Here is a 22350-nt window from a genome sequence, read left to right as displayed (position 1 = left end):
TAACCAGCACAGTGAGCTGAGGAGAGACACTTCCAGCTCTTTGAGGAGCTATAGCATATAGACACACATCAGCTGAAAAATGGCAGCCGTGGACAAAGACGTGGCTGAGAAGTTTCTGGACAGCAACCCTGACTTTGCCAAGCAGTACTATGATACCAAGTTCCGCCCGAAGGTCATCTCGGACCTTTTCAAAGACAACAAGACTTCCCAGGTGAACACTAGCAGCTTCCACGAGCTGAGCACAGTGGAGGAGAGTGAGATCATATTTGACATGGTCAGAGACCTGCAGGACAACATCCAGATGGAGAGGGCTATCTTCAACTTCATGAAACATCTCAGCTTCATGATACGGTCAGAGAAGATGAGCCTGTTCATGTACCGGATGCGTAACGGCACGGCCGAGCTGGCCACGAGACTCTTCAACGTGCACAAGGACGCCACCTTGGAGGAGTGCCTGGTCCAGCCAGACAGTGAGATAGTCTTTCCCATGGACATCGGCATTGTGGGCCATGTGGCCACCACCAAGAAGACTGTCAACATCCCAGATGTCTCAGAGGTAAACATACAAAGCTATAGATCATTGTGGAGAAATCTTGCACTTAAAGGTTCACATTCCCAATAGCGGTATGGCAACTACAGTTTACCTGCCTGTTTGTGTTACCTTATCAAGTGGTCATGTTTATTCCAAGAAATTCCTTTCCAGTGAAGAAATGAGAACTGACTGTAGCGCTCCAGTCAGATTCAGACGCATGGGCCTAGTGTCCTACTGCCTCTAGAGGGCAGCATAATACCATCCTATTTGTGATACTACTGCCAGGTCAATCTTACTAGAGCCAATTCATTTGACATTTGGAAGTGATTGCCAAGCTTATTTTCATACTTAACATGTTTGTCACTCTACTCCGTATCCTCACTGTTGGGTAGGGCTTGCAAGGTAAGCATTTCACTGTACTTGGCAATGTGACAAATTAGATTTGATCTTTAACACAGTGGATGGCCATCACTGTCAATACCTGTATTAAATGATTTGACCTAAAATGAATACATTTATTCTGCTTTCATATAAAACCATTTACATATTTTTATTATAGTCACATTCCTATTATCCAGTAGACTTTCTTGTGATACAGACCCATCTTTAATCTTGTTATTCATTTGACCAAATACTACAAACGTTCACTGATAAAATATCCTTTACCAAATACCATAAATTATCACTAAATAAAATATCCTTTACCAAATACTACAAACGTTCACTGATACAATATCCTTTACCAAATACCATAAACGTTCACTGATAAAATATCCTTCACCAAATATCATAAAAGCTTACTGATAAAATATCCTTTACCAAATACCACAAATGCTCACTGATAGAATATCTTTATACCAAATACCACAAACTCTCACTGATAAAATATACTTATACCAAATACCACAAACTCTCACTGATAAGATATCCTTTACCAAAATAATACAGAGTAGTACAGCCAAAGTATCATCCTGATTAGAAAATGTTTCCTATCATAGCCCTGCTCATATTCCTGCTCATGGTTATGCTCATATGTAGCAGTGTGTGGTAAAGGGAGACATATGACTCATATCAAGGATTACAGAGTCCAACCATTGACGGAGACTGTCAGATCACTCTAGTTGCCTGGATTTTTTAAAATGGTAATTAGGGAGAGGATGGATCGAGCTCTGGGTCTTTCTTTTCCCTAGTGAAAGGCAGAGCCACCATTACTGCGATATGTAAGTGTGGTGTGGGATTACGGCAAGGCAGTCCCCGCCCCCGCCGGTCGGTCATGCAGGCAGGCAGGGCTGCTGGGTGTTACTCGGCCTGCAAGGGATAAAGCCTTTAATCTCAGCTGAATTAGAGCGATCCTGGATTATTTCTAAAGGTCATAGCACAAAGCCATTTTCCTCAAGTCAGCGGAATAACAAGAGAACTCACCTTTATTCTATTTAGTGTTGACCTGTAGTGTCCTTTCTCCTTTAATCCACATGTTTTAATCATGATATATATTCCCCAGTCAAGAATAGCCCACAATGACACAGAGATCAAACCATTCTTAGCGTTAGAGGATATGTTAGGCAGTGAATGAATCTATTCCTGGATTAATAGAATATAACAAAAGCATATTCTGTTTTTAACATTGAGCAAGTTCCCCTCCCCTTAGTAGTGTTCTGAAAGAGGGTTTTTACATAATCAAATAATAATTGACCTTTTATTACCTTTGGGACTACACTTCTGCTGTCCCCTATAGGAGAATCGTTTTTGGTTCCAGGTACAACCCTCTCAGGAAAGGGTGCTTACATGGAACCCAAAAGGGTTCTACATGGAACCAAAAGGTGTTATTCAAAGGGTTCTCCTATGGGGAGAACCGAAGAACCCTTTTTGGTTCCATATAGCACCTTTTGTTGTGTAGGGTTTCACTGTGATGTGCAAGTTGGATGATCTCATCAATGTATTTATGGTCAAAAGTGTCAATTGAATGTATCAAGCTACAGCACATCGATAGATGTTTGTTTATAAATTCTAAATACTTTCCTGTGGTTCTTCCTCCAGAGCAGCCACTACAGTGACTTTGTGGACCAGATCCAAGAATACCAGACCAAGAGTGTCTTGGCTACCCCTATCATGAACGGCAAGGACATGGTGGCTGTTATGATGGCTGTGAACAAGATTGGAGCTCCACACTTCACTAAGCAGGATGAGGAGGTAACCTATCCCTAACCTCTAAACTCTAATCTCCAACCCTAACCTCTCCCTTCAGTTATACTGAACGTAGATGTTTCTGCAACAGACTCTGTTGAAGTATCTCAACTTTGCCAACCTGATCCTAAGAGTGTTCCATTTGAGCTACCTTCACAACTGTGAGACCAGAAGAGGACAGGTAAGACCTCTCTTGAATTTATTGATGAGTTTATTGACGATGAGGCCTGCTTATATTTCATAAATTACATATTTTTCCCTGCTACGACTGTGCTGTCTCTGACATCTCCCACCCTCTAGGTCCTGCTCTGGTCTGCCAGCAAAGTGTTTGAGGAGATGACAGATATTGAGAGACAGTTCCACAAGGCCCTCTATACCATCAGGGAGTTCCTTAACTGTGAACGTTACTCTGTTGGCCTCCTGGACATGACCAAGACTAAGGTGAGGTCGGACATGAATCTCAACCTGCGAAAAACATCAGCATGCTAATGCTCAGGAACCACTCACCATTATCTAGTCATGTTCAGTTGACCTTTTGTTATGTTTAATTCAACATGTTGAATTGATGTGGGTTAATATGTTCCCCTTGTATTTGAGAAGGATTCAATGAAATAACCCTGTGTGTTGCAGGAATTCTATGACCTTTGGCCTGTGCTAATGGGAGAAGTGCCTCAATACGATGGACCCAAGACTCCTGATGGCAGAGTGAGTGACTGGTGACTTAACGGGCAACAGTCAAATGACCCGGACAGATCTGAGCCAACTCAAACATGAATAATGGTAATATATGTAATTTGATACGTTACCAGTATTCAATCTCATTCCAATTACATGTAACTAATTTTTCTCCAGGAAATAAACTTCTACAAAGTGATTGACTACATTTTACATGGAAAAGAGGAGATCAAAGTTTTACCGTGAGTCATTTCATCAATGATGTGGAAAATGGCATTATATATATCATCTTATTATGTATGTGCTGCTTTTACACCCTTTTAGGTGCATATATTACTGCATTGGATTTGGTACTTTTTAAAATAGTAATAGTATAAAATCTCCCTCTCCCCCTGTCCTTGTCAGCAACCCTGCTCCGGACCACTGGGCTCTGGTCAGTGGCCTGCCCACCTACGTGGCTAAGGAGGGACTGGTGAGCTGGGAATCCTTCCCTTCCTAAATGAAGAATGAATGCATCCGAAATTGCACCCTTTTCACTATATAGCACACTACTTTTGACCAGGGCCCATAGGGACTATAGGGTGCCATTTTGTATGCAGCCCATATCTTCCCTTCCCTGTACGTGGTATTCATGGGCATCACACAACCAGAAAGCCATTACAGTTTATTATGCAGCTGTCAAACACACACAGCCTGGAAATGAAATGTGCTCTTGCACTGAAATGATGGATAATTGCAATTTTGTGGACATTGTAACTAATCATGCAGTGCTTTTCCATCTGAGCGAGCGTGATCATCCTCTCCTCTCTTCCCCTCTCCTCTCTTCCCTCTTTCCTCTTCTCCCCTCCAGATCTGTAACATTATGAACGCGGCACAAGATGACTTCTTCAGCTTCCAAGTAAGATCCGTTCTCCATGATTAGCTCAGTGCTGTTGAACGCACAAATTAAACAAATCTCATCTCTGCTACTGAAGGGGTTAGTGTCCTGTGGCCAAGTGGACTTCCATTATAGTAGACAGGCCTAGACACAATTCAATCCAATTAATCCTGCTATTTCCAACACTGAGGCAAAGACTTACCCATACAAAGTACTGTAAATATTAGTAGTCAAGTCATGCACTGCTGTGAATTAACACATTCAAAGGTATGTATGGCAGGTTTAAGTCAACAAATAATGTTTTTGTAATGCTATGAACCTATTGCGAAGTCATTGACGTCAGGTGGTTCCTGTTTCCTTGTCCTGTTCAGAAAGGGCCCGTGGATAGCTCCGGCTGGATCATTAAGAACGTCCTGTCCCTCCCCATCGTGAATAAGAAAGAGGAAATTGTCGCAGTAGCCACCTTCTACAACAGGAAAGATGGGAAACCCTTTGACGAGCAGGATGAAACTCTGATGGAGGTATGCTACTGTAAAGTCCAGAGCTGCTGCTGAGGGGGAAGTAGAGAGAGAGAGCACTGAGTTCAGAGATGCTGCTACTGAGGGGGAGGTAGAGAGAGGACAGCACTGAGTTCAGAGATGCTGCTACTTAGGGGGAAGTAGAGAGAGAGAGCACTGAGTTCAGAGATGCTGCTGCTGAGGGGGAGGTAGAGAGAGGACAGCACTGAGTTCAGAGATGCTGCTGAGTTGAGGGGCTGCTGAAGTAGGGAGAGGACAGCACTGAGTTCAGAGATGCTGCTAGGGGGAGGTAGAGAGAGGACAGCTGAGGGGCTGCTGCTGGTAGAGAGAGGACAGCACTGAGTTCAGTTCAGAGATGCTGCTGCTGAGGGGAGGTAGAGAGAGGACAGCACTGAGTTCAGAGATGCTGCTGCTGAGGGGAGGTAGAGAGAGGACAGCACTGAGTTCAGAGATGCTGCTGCTGAGGGGAAGTAGAGAGAGGACAGCACTGAGTTCAGAGATGCTGCTGCTGAGGGGGAGGTAGTTCAGAGAGCTGCTGCTGAGGGGGACAGCACTGAGTTCAGAGATGCTGCTGCTGAGGGGAGGTGAGAGAGATGACAGCACTGAGTTCAGAGATGCTGCTGCTGAGGGGAGGTAGAGAGAGACAGCACTGAATTCAGAGATGCTGCTACTGAGGGGGGTAGAGAGAGACAGCACTGAGTTCAGAGATGCTGCTACTGAGGGGACATCACTGAGGAGATAGAGAGAGGACAGCACTGAGTTCAGAGATGCTGCTACTTAGGGGGAAGTAGAGAGAGAGAGCACTGAGTTCAGAGATGCTGCTGCTGAGGGGGAAGTAGAGAGAGAGAGCACTGAGTTCAGAGATGCTGCTGCTGAGGGGGAAGTAGGGAGAGAGAGCACTGAGTTCAGAGATGCTGCTACTGAGGGGGAGGTAGAGAGAGGACTACTGAGGGGGAGGTAGAGAGAGGACAGCACTGAGTTCAGAGATGCTGCTGCTGGGGAGGTAGGGGGACAGCACTGGTTCAGAGATGCTGCTGCTGAGGGGAGGTAGACAGCACTGAGTTCAGAGATGCTGCTGCTGAGGGGGAGGTAGAGAGAGGACAGCACTGAGTTCAGAGATGCTGCTGCTGAGGGGGAGGTAGAGAGAGGACAGCACTGAGTTCAGAGATGCTGCTGCTGAGGGGGAGGTAGAGAGAGGACAGCACTGAGTTCAGAGATGCTGCTGCTGAGGGGGAGGTAGAGAGAGGACAGCACTGAGTTCAGAGATGCTGCTGCTGAGGGGGAGGTAGAGAGAGACAGTACTGAATTCAGAGATGCTGCTACTGAGGGGAGGTAGAGAGAGGAGACTGAGAGCACTGAGTCCAGAGCTGCTGCTACTGAGGGGAGGTAGAGAGAGACAGCACTGAGTCCAGAGTTGCTGCTACTGAGGGGGAGGTAGAGAGAGACAGCACTGAGTTCAGAGATGCTGCTGCTGAGGGGGTTAGAGAGAGGACAGCACTGAGTTCAGAGATGCTGCTGCTGAGGGGGAGGTAGAGAGAGGACAGAGAGAGAGAGCACTGAGTCCAGAGCTGCTGCTGAGTTCAGAGATGCTGCTGGGGGAGGTAGAGAGAGACAGCACTGAATTCAGAGATGCTGCTACTGAGTTGGGGGCTGAGGGGAGAGAGAGAGCAGCACTGAGTTCAGAGCTGCTGCTGCTGAGGGGGAGGTAGAGAGAGACAGCACTGAGTTCAGAGCTGCTGCTACTGAGGGGGAGGTAGGGAGGACATCACTGTGTTCAACTGCTGTGAGGGGGAGGTAAATAAACACTGGTTCATTAGCAGGGGATCTGCATTGTTTATTGGTTAGAGTTAAAGCAGCATTTTGAGATGATGGGGGGATGAAGGACGGCACTGAGTTCAAATGCTGCTTTGGATGAGGGCTGAGTCCAGAGCTTAAAGCAGCACTTTTGTCCCGATGAGCTGCTGAAAGTTAAAGCACTGTGTAACTGCTGTTAAATAAACACAGGCCATGATGGCATTGTTTATTGGTTAGAGTTAAAGCTCCTTTTGGATGATGGCATGAAAGTTAAAGCTCCTTTTGGATGAGGGCTGAGAGTTAAAGCTCCTTTTGGATGATGGCATGAAAGTTAAAGCTCCTTTTGATGAGGGCTGAGAGTTAAAGCTCCTTTGGATGAGGGCTGAGAGTTAAAGCTCCCTTTGGATGATGGCTGAGAGTTTAAGCTCCTTCTGGATGAGGGCTGAAAGTTAATGCTCCTTTTGGATGATGGCTGAGAGTTAAAGTTCCTTTTGGATGAGGGCTGAGAGTTAAAGCTCCTTTGGATGATGGCTGAGAGTTAAAGCTCCTTTTGGATGAGGGCTGAAAGTTAAAGCTCCTTCTGGATGAGGGATGACAGTTAAAGCTGCTTCTAAATGAGGGCTGAGAGTTAAAGCTCCTTCTGGATAAGGGCTGAGTGTTAAAGCTCATTTTGGATGAGGGCTGAGAGTTAAAGCTTCTTCTAAATGAGGGCTGAGAGTTAAAGCTCCTTCTGGATGAGGGCTGAGTGTTAAAGCTTCTTCTGGATGAGGGCTGAGAGTTAAAGCTCCTTCTAAATGAGGGCTGAGTGTTAAAACTCATTTTGGATGAGGGCTGAGAGTTAAAGCTCCTTCTGGATGAGGGCTGAGTGTTAAAGCTCCTTCTGGATGAGGGCTGAGTGTTAAAGCTCATTTTGGATGAGGGCTGAGTGTTAAAGCTCCTTCTGGATGAGGGCTGAGAGTTAAAGCTCCTTCTGGATGAGGGATGAGAGTTAAAGCTCCTTCTGGGTGAGGGCGGAGTGTTAAAGCTCCTTCTGGATGAGGGATGAGAGTTAAAGCTTATTCTGGATGCAGACTGAGAGTTAAGGCTCCTTCTAGATGAGGGCTGGGAGAAAGCTACTTTTGGATGAAGGCTGAGTGTTAAAGCTCCTTCCGGATGAGGGCTGAGAGTTAAAGCTACTTCTAGGTGAGAGCTGAGAGTAAAAGCGTCTTCTGGATGCAGACTGAGAGTTAAGGCCCCTTCTTGCTGCAGCAACAGAAAGTGTGAATTGTTACGTGGATTATAATGAATGGACATTTTGGAAGGGTTTGTCAACTTTTTGGAAATTACAAACATTAGAAGCCTTTTTAAAACTCAAATATACTCCAAGTTTTCATTTCTCAGCAACAAAATAGAAAATCTCAGCAACAAAATAGTGATCAAATTAAGATCCTACATCTGTACTCTCATCTACTCTTGCATTTCAGATAGTGCCAGTTAACACATAATACTACTTCATAGGGCCATTTCAGATACGTATCAATAACATTGTCAGTTACCGTACTCCATTCTAAATGATAGATTGTACCACATCCCCCTCTCAATACCATTTGATCGTGTCTGTGTGTACTGAGTGTATACTGAGTGTATACTTATTATGTTGACCAAGGACTGAAATTCAATTGTCTAACTCTTTCTCTGGTCATGGCAGTCTCTCACCCAGTTCCTTGGCTGGTCTGTGCTCAACACAGACACCTATGACAAGTGGAACAAGCTGGAGAACAGGAAGGACATCTTCCAGGACATGGTGCTGTACCACATCAAGTGCAGGACGGATGAGACCCAGAATGTATTGGTGGGTAAAGTAACATTATTCATAGACACCAGATGAAAAGTGCATTTATAACATGGAAAAAAAGTCTGTCATACTGGATATTAGGTAGTCAGTCAATAGTGGAACGCTAGTTAGCATCTGTGAGATTTAGACTGAGAGCTATTTACTGAGAAATAACCAAGGTTTTCCAGGAAATTCAGAAATGGATTGATATAATGCTGTTTCATCTAAGGTGAACACTGATGGTGTGCTTTGCTTTTAGAATACCAGGGATAGGTATGGAAAGGAACCACATGAGTGTGAGGAGGTGGAACTGGAAGCAATCCTGGTAAACAACTATTCTAACTAACATTTATTTTCTACTTGCTTCTTGTGTCGGCTGACTGGCTGGCTGGTGGAGTGACTGGCTGACTGGCTGGCTGGCTGGTGGAGTGACTGGCTGACTGGCTGACTGATTGGCTGGCTGGTGGAGTGACTGGCTGACTGGCTGGCTGGTGGAGTGACTGGCTGACTGGCTGACTGGCTGGTGGAGTGACTGGCTGACTGGCTGACTGATTAGCTGCCTTGGTAGAACCCGTAATGCATTTTGTTTCCCTGTCTCCATACAGTCGGAAGTTCTACCACCCTCTTCCAAGTCGGAGCTCTTTGAGTTTCACTTCTGTGACTTTGAGCACAGTCATCTGGACCTGGTCAAGTTAGGCATTAAGATGTACTATGAGTTGGGAGTGGTGGACAAGTTCCACGTCCCCCGTGAGGTGAGACATCACTGATGAAGAAGCATCTTGGCAAGAGACATATGGCCCACACTATTGCCACGTCATGTGTTCCGTTTAGAGAACACATACAGCAGTGGGTTATTCAGCAAGGCTACACAATTAAAGGCTTAACAATTGCATGAGTTAATATAGATAATGATTATATACTCTCCTAATGTACAACATGTATTAACATAGTGTGCCAAAAACCATCTAGCTGTTGAGAGCTATCTGGTCTGTAACACTGCCTATCCTATATGTGTCTCTCAGACCCTCACCAGGTTCTGTTACTCCCTCAGTAAGGGCTACAGGCAGATCACCTACCACAACTGGAGTCATGGCTTCAACGTGGGCCAGACCATGTTCACTCTGCTCATGGTGAGTACTTCAAATGGCACCCTATTACCTATATAATGCATTACTTTTGATCAGAGCCCTATGAGCCCCGATCAAAATTATTACACTATATAGGGAATAGGGCGCCCTTCGTGATGCATACATACTTATATTACACAAACCCTCAGGAATAAACACTTCACCTGCAATACCTTGCACTGACACCATGGATGATACCATGACAGTTGATACATGTAATATATCTTCAAGCTGTGGTGGCCAGGTGATCTATCTTTACTGAACCCCTTACACTGATACCCTCCTCCCCTGTCATGTAATGAGTCCTCCAAGTGTGACCCTTCCTTTCTGCATTGTTCCTTCCTACAGTGGAGTAAAGTACTTAAGTAAAAATACATTAAAATACTACTTAAGTCATTTTTCGGGGTATCTGGATTTTTTGACTAGTTTTATTTTTACTCCACTACATTCCTAAAGAAAATAATGTACTTTTTACTCCATACATTTTCCCTGACACCCAAAAGTACATTTTGAATGCTTAGCAGGACAGGAAAATGGTCCAATTCATGCACTTATCCCTGGTCATCCTGAATAGCTCTGATCTGGCAGACTCACCAAACATACATGCTTTGTTTGTAAATGATGTCTGAGTGTTGGAGTGTACCCCTGGCTATACGGAAATAAATAAACAAGAAAATGGTTTGCTTAATAAGGAATTTGAAATCATTAATACTTTTACTTTTGATACTTAAGTATATGTCAGCAATTACATTTACTTTTGATACGTAAGTGTATTTAAAACAAAATACTTTCAGACTTTTTCTCAAGTTGTATTTTACTGGGTGACTCACTTTTACTTGAGTCATTTTCTATTAAGGTATCTTTACTTTTACAAAAGTATGACAATTGGGTACTTTTTCCAGCGCTGCTTTCCTATAACCACAGTGAACTCTTCAGACGTACAGTAACTTAACTCACAGCGGAAGAGAGGGGGGTCAGGCTCATTATCAGCAGTCCTCTTCTGCGTGGCTGTGTGGCTCAGCTCGGTCCAGGCTTTATTGCTTCTAACGAGGCCTCCAGAGCCAGCCATCTCCATAGGAGCAGGATGGGAGAGGGGACTTAGTAAGAGGCCCATGTGTGGCTCCATATAGCCCCTGGTGGTAGCCCCATGAATCCTGGACCCTAACCTAATTTCCTGTATCATTAGACATGTGGCCAAACCTAACTTCCTGTATCATTAGACATGTGACCAAACCTAACTTCCTGTATTATTGCATTAGACAGGTGACCTGAAGCGTTATTACACAGAGCTAGAGACCATGGCCATGGTAACAGCTGGCTTATGCCACGATGTCGACCACAGAGGCACCAACAACCTCTACCAGATGAAGTAAGGGAATGACTGGGTTTACATTTTTCAAATAGTTTGACTGTTTGATTTGAGCCTGTCTAAAGTACCAAAAGGACGGGGTATATGCCAGGTAAGCTCAATCAATCATAGCTTATGTGTTTGAAGGTAAACAAAGACTATTATAACCCAGATATGCTGCCAACAGTGATACCTGGAAAGTTGTAGAAACATCAACAGAGAAAGCAATGACTCATTACTTACCAATGGCTATAAGCATTTATTTCCCTCTCCCTCCTTCTGTGTTTGTTAGGTCTGGAAACCCTCTCGCAAAGCTCCACGGCTCCTCCATCCTGGAGAGACACCATCTGGAGACTGGGAAGACCCTGCTGAGAGACCCTGTGAGTGAGGTTGCTTCCCAAATGGCACCCTATTCCCTACATAGTCACCATGGGCTGAAATTGGCCAGTGGGTGGTTTTATTTAGCCCCCCCCAAAAAGGTTTCTGAGCAATAAATAAAAAGTATTACAATGCATAATGTAGAGATCTAGACTGAGTGTACAAAACATTAGGAACACCCGCTCTTTCCATGACATAGACTGACCAGGTGAATCCAGGTGAAAGCTATGATCCTTTATTGATGTCACTTGTTAAATCCACTTCAATCCGTGTAGATGAAGGGGAGGAGACAGGTTAAAGAAGGATTTTTAAGCCTTGAGTCAATTGAAACATGGATTGTGTATGTGTGCAATTCAGAGGGTGATTGGGAAAGACAGAAAATGTAAGTGTCTTTGAACAGGGTATGGTAGTAGGCGCACCGGTTTGTGTCAAGAACTGCAATGCTGCAGGGTTTTTCACACTCAACAGTTTCCCGTGTGTATCAATCATGGTCCACCACCCAAAGGACATCCAGCCAATTTGACACAACTGTGGGAAGCATTGAAGTCAACATGGGCCACCATCCCTGTTGAATGCTTTTGACACCTTGTAGAGTCCATGCCCCAATAATTTGAGACTGTTCTGTGGGCAAAAGGGGGTGCAATTCAATGTTAGGAAGATGTTCCTAATGTTTGATGTTCCTAATGTCAGTGTATGTGATTTTGGTTTGACATTGTTATATTTTAGTCAAATATGACATCGGTTTGGGCTTCTTGCAGTCAATTTTCAGTCTACAATTATTTGTAATTATGTTCCGGCCCCCGGACCATGCCCTCGGCCAAATGAAGTTGATGATCCCTGTTCTAGAAGTTCTGACCTGAGAGGGGTTGGTTTCTCTCTTGGAGAAGTCATACTGTGAATGATGCAGTGCTGATGGCACAGAAAGTGCCTGGGAGAATCTGCCCACCAGCAATCCCATAATTAGGCAACCTTTCAATGTTCACATTATCACTAACCATGACCTGTGGCAGGCAGCAGCTTCACATGTTTGTTATTTGTTAATCATACATTTGATTTACTATACATCTTTGTTGGTATTTGCGGATTCAACAGTACATGTTAAATATGAATATGTTATCACATATATATATCTATGTTGATATCAAATATATATCTATGTTGATATCTGTTAATCTGTTTCAGGCCTTAAATATTTATCAGAATCTCAGTCGTGCTCAGCACGAGCATGTCATTCATCTGATGGACATCGCCATCATCGCCACTGACCTCGCTCTCTACTTTAAGTGAGTAGCTACTGTCCAACTGTTGTACAGTACCTTCAGAAATTATTCACACCCCTTGACATTTTACACATTTCGTTGTTACAGCTTGAATTTAAAATGGAGGAAGCCTGTACTGAATAAAATATATTCCAAAATATGCATCCTGTTTGCAAAAAGGCACAAAATCAATACTGCAGAAAATGTAGCAAAGAAATTAACTTTTTGTCCTTGTGGCAAAGAAATTAACTTAATGTTTGGGTTCAATCTAACACAACACATCACTGTGTTATTGTCAAGCATGGTGGTGGCTGCATCATGTCATGGGTATGCTTGTTACAAAAAAAATGTAATGGAGCTCAGCACAGGCAAAATCCTTGAGGAAAAATACAGTGCATTGCAAAAGTATCCATCCCCCTTGGCATTTTTCCTATTTTGTTGCATTACAACCTGTAATTTAAATTGATTTTTATTTGGATTTCATGTTAAAAAATATCAGAAACTTTGAACATCCCATGGAGCACCATTTTATCTATTATTAAAAAAATAGAAAAAATATGGCACCACAACAAACCTGCCAAGAGTGGGCTGCCCTCCAAAACTCACGGACCAGGCAAGGAGGGCATTAATCAGAGAGGCAACAAAGAGACCAAAGATAACCCTGAAGAAGCTGTAAAGCTCCACAGTGGAGATTAGAATATTTGTCCATAGGACCACTTTAAGCCGTACACTCCACAGAGTTGGGCTTTACAGGACAGTGGCCAGAAAAAAAGCCATTGCTTAAAGAAAGAATAAAGCAAACACGTTTGGTGTTCGCCAAAAGGCATGAGGGAGACTCCCCAAACATAAGGAAGAAGGTATTCTGGTCAGATGAGACTAAAATTGAGCTTTTTGGCCACCAAGGAAAATGCTATGTCTGGCGCAAACCCAACACATCTCATCACCCCGAGAGCACCATCCCCATGCTGTGGGGATGTTTTTCATCAGCAGGGACTGGGAAACTGGTCACAATTGAAAGAATGATGGATGGCGCTAAACACAGGGAAATTCTTGAGGAAAACCTGTTTCAGTCTTCCAGAGATTTGAGACTGGGACAGAGGTTCACCTTCCAGCAGGACAATCCCAGTGGCTAGATGTGTCAAGCTTATAGAGACAAACCCCAAGAGACTTGAAGCTGTAATTGCTGCAAAAGGTGAATAGTTATCGACGCTGAAGTTTTCTGTTTTTTGTCTTATTTCTTGTTTGATTCACAATCAAACATAATTTGAATCTTCAAAGTGGTAGGCATGTTGTGTAAATGAAATGATACAAACCCCCCAAAATACATTTTTCAGGTTGTAAGGCAACACAATAGGAAAAATGCCAAGGGGGTGAATACGTTCGCAAGCCACTGTACCTATGGCAAGGCTTGAAAATGGCTGTCTAGCAATGATCAACAACCAGCTTGACAGAGCTACGTGAAGAAATCCAGGGGTGTTAATACTTATGAAAAGGCACATGAGTACATGAGAGCATAGAGATTGTGAAGTGATTGTTTTAAATGTATGTAGTTCTGGGTTTGAGCTGTTCTTAACTATTAATGTTCTGTATTACAGTTGAAGTCGAAGTTTACATTCACCTCAGCCAAATACGTTGAAACTCAGTTTTTCACAATTCCTGACTTTATCTGTCTTAGGTCAGTTAGGATCACCATTTTATCTTAAGAATGTGAAATGTCAGAATAATAGTAGAGAGAATTATTTACTTTTATTTCTTTCATCACATTCCCAGTGGGTCTTTAGTTTACATATACTCAATTAGTCGTTGGTAGCATTGCCTTTAAATTGTTTAACTTCGGTAAAACGTTCTGGGTAGCCTTACAAGCGTCCCACAATAAGTTGGGTGAATTTTGGCTCATTCCTCCTGACAGAGCTGGTGTAACTGAATCTGGTTTGTAGGCCTCCTTGCTCACACACACTTTTTCAGTTCTGTAGACACATTTTTGGTAGAAATGAGGTCAGGGCTTTGTGATGGCCACTCCAATACCTTGACTTTGTTGTCCTTAAGCCATTTTGCCACAACTTTGGAAGTATGCTTGGGGTCATTGTTCATTTGGAAGACCCATTTGCGACCCAGCTTTAACTTAACTGATGTATTGAGATATTGCTTCAATATATCCACATCATTTTCTATTTTGTGAAGTACACCAGTCCCTCCTGCAGCAAAGCACCCCCACAACATGATGCTGCCACCCCCGTGCTGCACAGTTGGGATGGTGTTCTTCGACTTGCAAGCCTCCCCCTTTTCCCTCCAAACATAATGATGGTTATTATGACCAAACAGTTCTATTTTTGTTTCATCAGACCAGAGGACATTTCTCCAAAAAGTACGATCTTTGTCCCCATGTGCAGTTGCAAACCGTAGTCTGGCTTTTTTATGGCGGTTTTGGAGCAGTGGCTTCTTCCTTGCTGAGCGGCCTTTCAGATTATGTTGATATAGGACTCATTTTACTGTTGATATAGATACTTTTGTACCCGTTTCCTCCAGCATCTTCACAAGGTCCTTTGCTGTTGTTCTGGGATTGATTTGCACTTTTCGCACATTCATCTCTAAGAGACAGAACGCGTCTCCTTCCTGAGCAGTATGATGGCTGCGTGGTCCCATGGTGGTAATACTTGCGTACTATTGTTTGTACAGATGAACGTGGTAGTTTGGAAATTGCTCCCAAGGATCAACCAGACTTGTGGAGGTCTACAATTCTTTTTCTTAGGTCTTGTCTGATTTATTTTCCTTTTCCCATGATGTCAAGCAAAGAGGCACTGAGTTTGAAGGTAGGCCTTGAAATACATCCACAGGTACACCTCCAACTGACTCAAATGATGTCAATTAGACTATCAGAAGCTTCTAACGCCATGACATAATTTTCTGGAATTTTCCAAGCTGTTTAAAGGCACAGTCAACTTAGTGTATGAAAACTTCTGACTCACTGGAATTGTGATACATTGAATTATAAGTGAAATAATCTGTCTGTAAACAATTGTTGGGAACATTACCTGTGTCATGCAGAAAGTAGATGTCCTAACCGACTTGCCAAAACTATAGTTTGTTAACAAGACGTTTGTGGAGTGGTTGAAAAACAAGGTTTTAAGAACTCCAACCTAATTGTATGTAAACTTCTGACTTCAACTGTATGTAATGGTTCATGTTTTGTGTAGACCCCAGGAAAAGTAGCTGCTGCTTTCGCAACAGCTAACGGGGATCCTAATAAAATACCAATCCCAAATACCAATGGCACCCTATTTCCTACATTGTGCACTACTTGTGATCAGCCTGGTCAAAAGTAGTGCCCTATATAGGGAATAGTGTGCCATATGGGAAGCATACTGTGTCACGGTAACTGAGGATGATTTCCTCCTGTCTGTAGGAAAAGAACCATGTTCCAGAAGATCGTGGACCAATCGAAGACCTACGAGACCTGGGATGAGTGGACCACGTACATGACGCAGCAGACCACTCGCAAGGAGATAGTCATGTAGGTGAATTCCATAGGAGAGTGCCCTGTGTAGGAAACTATGGAGGTCTTTGTAAGGTCTTTGTAAGATTTCACTTTTCAAACGTAACAGGGCAGAAACGAAGACAAAACTAAGACAAGACAGGACAGACACTAAGACAAATATAATCTATGGAGGTCTTTACAGGTCCAAGACTATATTAGACTTCAACACAATCCGTAAAAAAATATGGGTTCACTAAGGTGTGGAGAAAATAATTATACTCCTTCCTGTCACAACGGATTTTCTCGCTGACCTTCGACCGATCTGGCCTTAATGGCCATGTACTCTTATAATCTTCACCAGGCACAGCCAGAAGAGGACTGGCCACCCCTCAGAGCCTGGTTCTTCTCAAGGATTCTTCCTAAGTTCATGCCTTTCTAAGGAGTTTTTCCTACCCACCGTGCTTCTACATCTGCGTTGCTTGCTTTTTGGGGTTTTTGTCACTTGCTGATGTAAAAAGGGTTTTTATAAATAAATGTGATTGATTTGATTTATACTCACACTCTATCTGTCCTCTACATACACAGGGCTATGATGATGACGGCCTGCGATCTGTCTGCTATTGCCAAACCATGGGACATCCAGAGCAAGGTAACACAGATGTTTGAAGGATTAAGTTGTGCTGCTTTTCTCATAACGACACAGCATCTTAGAACATGTGGCTTTCAGCAGTCCACATTGAAAACAGAAGAGGATGTGAGAGGAATAGCAATTAGTATGGAGTACCATTGCTGTAATGCCATTTTTCTTGTAAACTCTGGATTGCATCAGAAGCAGACCTTTCATACTACAGTATCTATTAAATCGTAACAGAATATTTCCGTTGAGGCAAGTGAGCACAAACTCACATCAGTGCAAATGTACTCTTGTTACTATGGACATCATCATTCTGTAAGTTTCATAATGTTGGTCTGTGAGTGTTGTGTGTGTGACCATTCCTGTGTGGGCCTGCAGGTAGCGCTGTCTGTGGCTGCAGAGTTCTGGGAGCAGGGTGACCTGGAGAGGACTGTACTGGAACAGCAGCCTATTGTAAGAACTGAATGGGAGACTTGAGGAGGAGGAGAAAGAGAAAGAGAGAGAGAGAGGAGAGGGGGTAAGAGGGAGAGGGTGAGAGAGGGAGAGAGAGAAAAAGAGAGCGCAAGAGAGATAGGGGAAGAGAGCAAGAGAGAGAGGGGGAGAGAGTGTGAAAGGGAGATAGACGGAGAGAGATGGAGAGTGAGAGAGATGGAGAGAGAGAAAAAGAGAGCGCAAGAGAGATAGGGGGAGAGAGAGCGAAAGGGAGGGAGACGGAGAGAGATGGAGAGAGATGGAGAGAGAGAAAGGGAGATAGAGAAAGGGAGAGAGAGAGAGTAAGGGAGAGTTCCCATAGGGCATGTGGTGGTGTCTATTATGTAGCATGGTGATTCAGATGTGGTCACTACAGCCGAGTCAACTGACACACCATTTTACCCAGCAAGATCCCTAGGAGTTTAACAGTATTTGTGTCAGAACGGGAAAATGTAGTTTAGGGTCATTTGATTGCTTTAGCTGGAGTCAAGCAGTGCCAAGTTTTAGTACATTTGTTCTACTAATCCCATGAACCCCCTCCACCCCCCTCCCCAGCCCATGATGGACAGGACTAAATCAGCTGATCTTCCCAAGATGCAGTGTGGTTTCATCGATTTTGTCTGTGCTTTTGTGTACAAGGTGAGTCCTTGTGTCTCCATCATAAATAAATAACTAGTTGTTGGCACTGGATACCAAGTAACTTAGATCTAGCTAGGATTTTGAACTGACACTTTCCACCTCCTCGCCATCTCCCCCCACCTCCTCTAGGAGTTCTCCCGTTTCCATGTGGAGATCACTCCCATGCTGGACCGGCTGCTGAACAACAGGAAGGAGTGGAATGCTCTGAAGGAGATACACGAAGCTAAGCTGGCTGCTCTGGAGGAGGCCAAGACAGTCAAGGAGGAGGCAGCTGTTACAGCCACCGCAGCCAAGCAGGGTAACGCACATTAAGAGATACTCCACACTTCCTCTTTAGACATTAGATTTTTTATTTAACCTTTATTTAACTAGGCGAGTCAGTTTCTTATTCTTATTTACAATGACGGCCTACCCTGGCCAAACCCGGACGATGCTGGGCCAATTGTGCGCAGCCCTATGGGACTCCCAATCAAGGCCAGTTGTGATACAGCCTGGAATCAAACCAGGGTCTGTAGTGACACCTCTAGCACTGAGCTGCAGTCCCTTCGACCGATGTGCCACTCTGGATACATGGTGGAAACTACACTGAACTTAAATATAAATGTAACATGCAACAATTTCAAAGATTTGACTGAGTTACAGTTCATATAAGGAAATCAGTCAATTGAAGTAAATCCAGTATACCCTCATCTATGGATTTCACATGACTAGGAATACAGCTATGCATATGTTAGTCACAGATACCTTAAAAAGGGGTTGATCAGGTTGTTGATTGTGGTCTGTGGAATGTTGTCCTACTCCTCTTCAATGGCTGTGTGAAGTTTATTGATATTGGAAGGGAACATACTGTCATACACATTGATCCGGATCATCCAAACATGCTCAATGGGTGACATGTCTGATGAGTATGCAGGCCAACTGGGACGTTTTCAGCTACCAGGATTATCATGCTGAAACGTGAGGTGATGGCGACGGATGAATGGCACAACAATGGTCCTCAGGATCTCGTCACGGTGTCTCTGTGCATTCAAATTGCCATCAATAAAATGCAATTGTGTTCATTGTCCGTAGCTTATGCCTGCCCCTACCATAACCCCACCGCCACCGTAGGCACTCTGTTCACAAAATTGACATCAGCAAACCTTCTCTGTGTGCCAGTGGCCATCGAAGGTGAGCATTTGTCAAGTGAAGTTGGTTAAGATGCTGAACTGCAGTCAGGTCAAGACCCTGGTGAGGACGACGAGCACGCAAATGAGCTTACCTGAGACAGTTTCTGACAGTTTGTGCAGAAATTCTTCAGTTGTGCAAACACACACTTTCATCAGTTGGCCGTGTAGCTGGTCTCAGACGATCCTGCAGGTGAAGCAGTCGGATGTGGAGGTCCTGGGCTGGCCTGGTTGGTTACAAGTGGTCTGCGGTTGTGAAGCTGGTTGGAGACGGCTTATGGTAGAGAAATTAACATTCAATTATCTGGCAACAGCTCTGGTGGACATTCCTGCAGTCAGCATGCCAATTGAAAGCTCCCTCAAAATATAAGACATCTGTGGCACATTGTGTTGTGTGACAAAACTGCACATTTTAGAGTGGCCTTTTATTGTGTACTGATCATACTGTTTAATCAGCTTCTTGATATGCCACACCTGTCAGGTGGATGGATTATCTTGGAAAAGGAGAAATGCTCACTAACAGGGATGCAAACAAATTTGAGCACAACATTTTAGAGAAATAAGCTTTTTGTGCCTATTGAACATTTCTGGGATCTTTACATGTTGCTTTTATATTTTTCTTCAGTGTACTAAGAGCATGTCTCTATGGGGACAGGCAAAACCCTAGAGGAAAACACTGCAGACTGACATAAACTTGAACTGTCTCTCCTTGATACAATGTATAGTTTAAGCTCTGGGGCTCATTCAACTTCACAAATGTGAGATCAGGATCTATATTCATAAAGTGTCTCAGAGTAGCAGTGCTGATCTAGGATCAGTTTTCCCTTTTAGATCATAATTAATACGATTATATAGACAGGGAGGACCTGATCCTACATCAGCACATTTATTATGTGACGCTTTGTGAATATGGACCCTGTACTCTAACCCTGTGTTGTTCCCTCTCTCACACAGCGAGTGCAGCTGAAGCAGCACCCCAGTCAAAGACCTGTGTTGTCAACTAGACTTGAGAGATACCAGTCCTGGACCAAAGTGACTGTACCAAGACAGGAGTTTTACGTTCCTGTACCAGATATCGGTCTACTAGAGCTGTTTAGTATTAGCCTAGCGTAGCCTTACAGTATGCTGAACTTGAGCCGGTTAGCATTAACTTAATATAGCCTTACAGTATACTGAACAAGAGCCAGTTAGCATTAGTTTAGCGTAGACTTACAGTATACATAACTAGTACCAATTAGCATTAGCTTAGCATTACAGTATACATAACTAGAGCCGGATAGCATTAGCTTAGCATAGCCTTACAGTATACTGCACTGTGCTGTACATTGACCTATATATGGTACCAAGCCAGAGGATCCACAGGATGAAGCAGTTCATGGACAATTTCAAACACAGCCTATTCCTGTGCAATGAATGTAAATATTTAGGTATTTTACTGGAATTTACCATGTACTTACACACTCATTAATTTGGCAATGTGAAATTGACTTCCTTAGAAATACGGAATTCAGTTAGCAAAAAAAGGTTGAGTATCATTTCCATAGGCTAATCATACACTGTATTCTGAAAGTATTCAGACCCCTTAACTTTTGCCACATGTTGATATGTTACAGCCTTATTCTAAAATGTATAAAATTACATGTTTTCCTCATTAATCTATACACAATAATCTATAATGCAAAAACAGGCTTTTAGAAATAAAAAACAGAGATCCAGAGTTCCTCTGTGGAGATGGGAGAACCTTCCAGAAGGAAAACCATCTCTGCAGCACTCCACAAATCAGGACTTTATGGTAGAGTGGCCAGACAGAAGCCACTCCCCAGTAAAAGGCACAAGACAACACGCTTGGAGTTTGCCAAAAGGCACATTAAGACTGTCAGACCACTATATTTGGGACAAGTCTCTGAATGTCCTTGAGTGGCCCAGCCAGAGCCCGGACTTGAACCCAATCAAACATCTCTGGAGAGAGCTGAAAATAGCGACACTTCCCATCCAACCTGACAGAGCTTGAGAGGATCTGCAGTGAAGAATGGGAGAAACTCCCAAAATACAGGTATGCCAAGCTTGTAGCGTCATACCAAAGAAGACACAAGGCTGTAATCACTGCCAAAGGTGCCAAAAGGTGCCAAAAGTACTGAGTAAAGGGTCTGAATACCTATGTAAATGTTATATTTCAGTTTTTAAATTTAATACATTTGCAAAAATGTTTAAAAAAAACATTTTTTTCTTTGTCATTATGGGTTATTGTATGTAGATTGATGAGGGAAAAAAAAACATTTTATCCATTTAAGAATAAGGCTGTAACGTGACAAAATGTGGGAAAAGTCAAGGGGTCTGAATACTTTTTGAATGCACTGTATATGTACAGTAGTAGACTATCCTTGAATTCAGCAGTGTATCCCTATATTTAAATTGATATAGATGTGTATCCTATGCTACCCTATCCTATTGTTATTAATTATGTAAATAAACCGGTACTCTGCATTGCTCCCTCACTGCAGAATTAAGTCCACAGCATCAGCATCACCCTCATGAGTAGTGAGTGTTACAGTGTGTGTACAAGGTGTGTGTGTTAACTATCCCACTGGGGTCATACATAACAGTCTTACAAAACACAGAAAGATGCCCGACCTAATTGAGCACGGAGAATGAGTACTGATTGGCAGATGGAATCAGAGGGGGCGGGCTGTCCTTTACTGTTGCAAAGAGCCGTGCGTCACCACTACACAACACAGTAGGTGACATAGGTAATCACTGTGCTGAGCACTGTGCTGAGCACTGCACTGACCGGGCTGCCTCTCTGTTTAACCAATAGGGGAGTGCTGCAGTCAGGGTTGGCCCTATAGGGCTGTGGTGCTCAGTGAGGCTCCTACTGGCTCGTAGCCGCATAGAGGCTGAGGCTGCAGGGGGATGAGAGACAGCCAGTTCGAGAGCGTCACACTGACATGAATCACAGGCAGGCTGAATGGAAAATTGGCCAGTGGCTCCTTAAGAGACACCATTAATGGGGAAGTCCTAATCAGTTAGTGCGTCCGTCCGCTAGGCTAGCTAGATACGTCCCCTTAGCAAGGATAACTGTGGCCACACACTGTACACTAAGCGACCCCCCCCCCCCCTCTCCCAAACCACTGCATCAAAACAACAAACTATAGAATCATACCAAATATGCTTGTGTCAGATGTGATGTTTCTCTTTGTAAAAAGCAGTGGGAAAAGGTTGATATTGCTTTGCTGTGTAAGCCTTTCAATAGAGAAATACCCCTTTCTTGCTTTCATGTGTTGTCATTACTGACTACTATAGGTCAGAATGTGCAGCCTGGTATGGAGTCCTGCTACAAAGTCAGGCACTGCATGTATACGTTCTGAATATGCGCCACAGAAAGAAAGATGAAGATATTAAACTAGTTGAACTACTGATGTTGTGTGTTGTCTCATTCTTGTGGTGTACTGTAACACAACAT

General features: G+C 43.5%; 1 protein-coding gene across 1 annotated transcript; it reads left to right on the top strand.

The window, feature by feature from the left end:
* Window positions 1-22304, top strand: LOC118363095 (rod cGMP-specific 3',5'-cyclic phosphodiesterase subunit alpha-like). Its single transcript, XM_035743808.2, has 22 exons — window positions 1-556; window positions 2570-2722; window positions 2808-2897; window positions 3017-3157; window positions 3347-3421; window positions 3569-3633; window positions 3797-3863; window positions 4242-4289; window positions 4640-4789; window positions 8268-8411; window positions 8653-8718; window positions 8999-9145; window positions 9416-9523; window positions 10780-10889; window positions 11161-11248; window positions 12429-12529; window positions 15909-16016; window positions 16566-16629; window positions 16993-17067; window positions 17641-17724; window positions 17854-18022; window positions 19845-22304. Exons 1-22 carry the CDS (start codon window positions 80-82, stop codon window positions 19892-19894), a joined length of 2580 nt encoding a protein of 859 aa, XP_035599701.1. The 5' UTR covers window positions 1-79; the 3' UTR covers window positions 19895-22304.
* The last annotated feature ends 46 nt before the right edge of the window (window positions 22305-22350 follow it).

Source organism: Oncorhynchus keta, chromosome 30 (assembly GCF_023373465.1).
Source record: "Oncorhynchus keta strain PuntledgeMale-10-30-2019 chromosome 30, Oket_V2, whole genome shotgun sequence".
Classification (NCBI taxonomy): Eukaryota; Metazoa; Chordata; class Actinopteri; order Salmoniformes; family Salmonidae; genus Oncorhynchus; species Oncorhynchus keta.
Note: the sequence above shows the minus strand (reverse complement) of the source record. Positions and strands in the feature narration are given on the sequence as shown.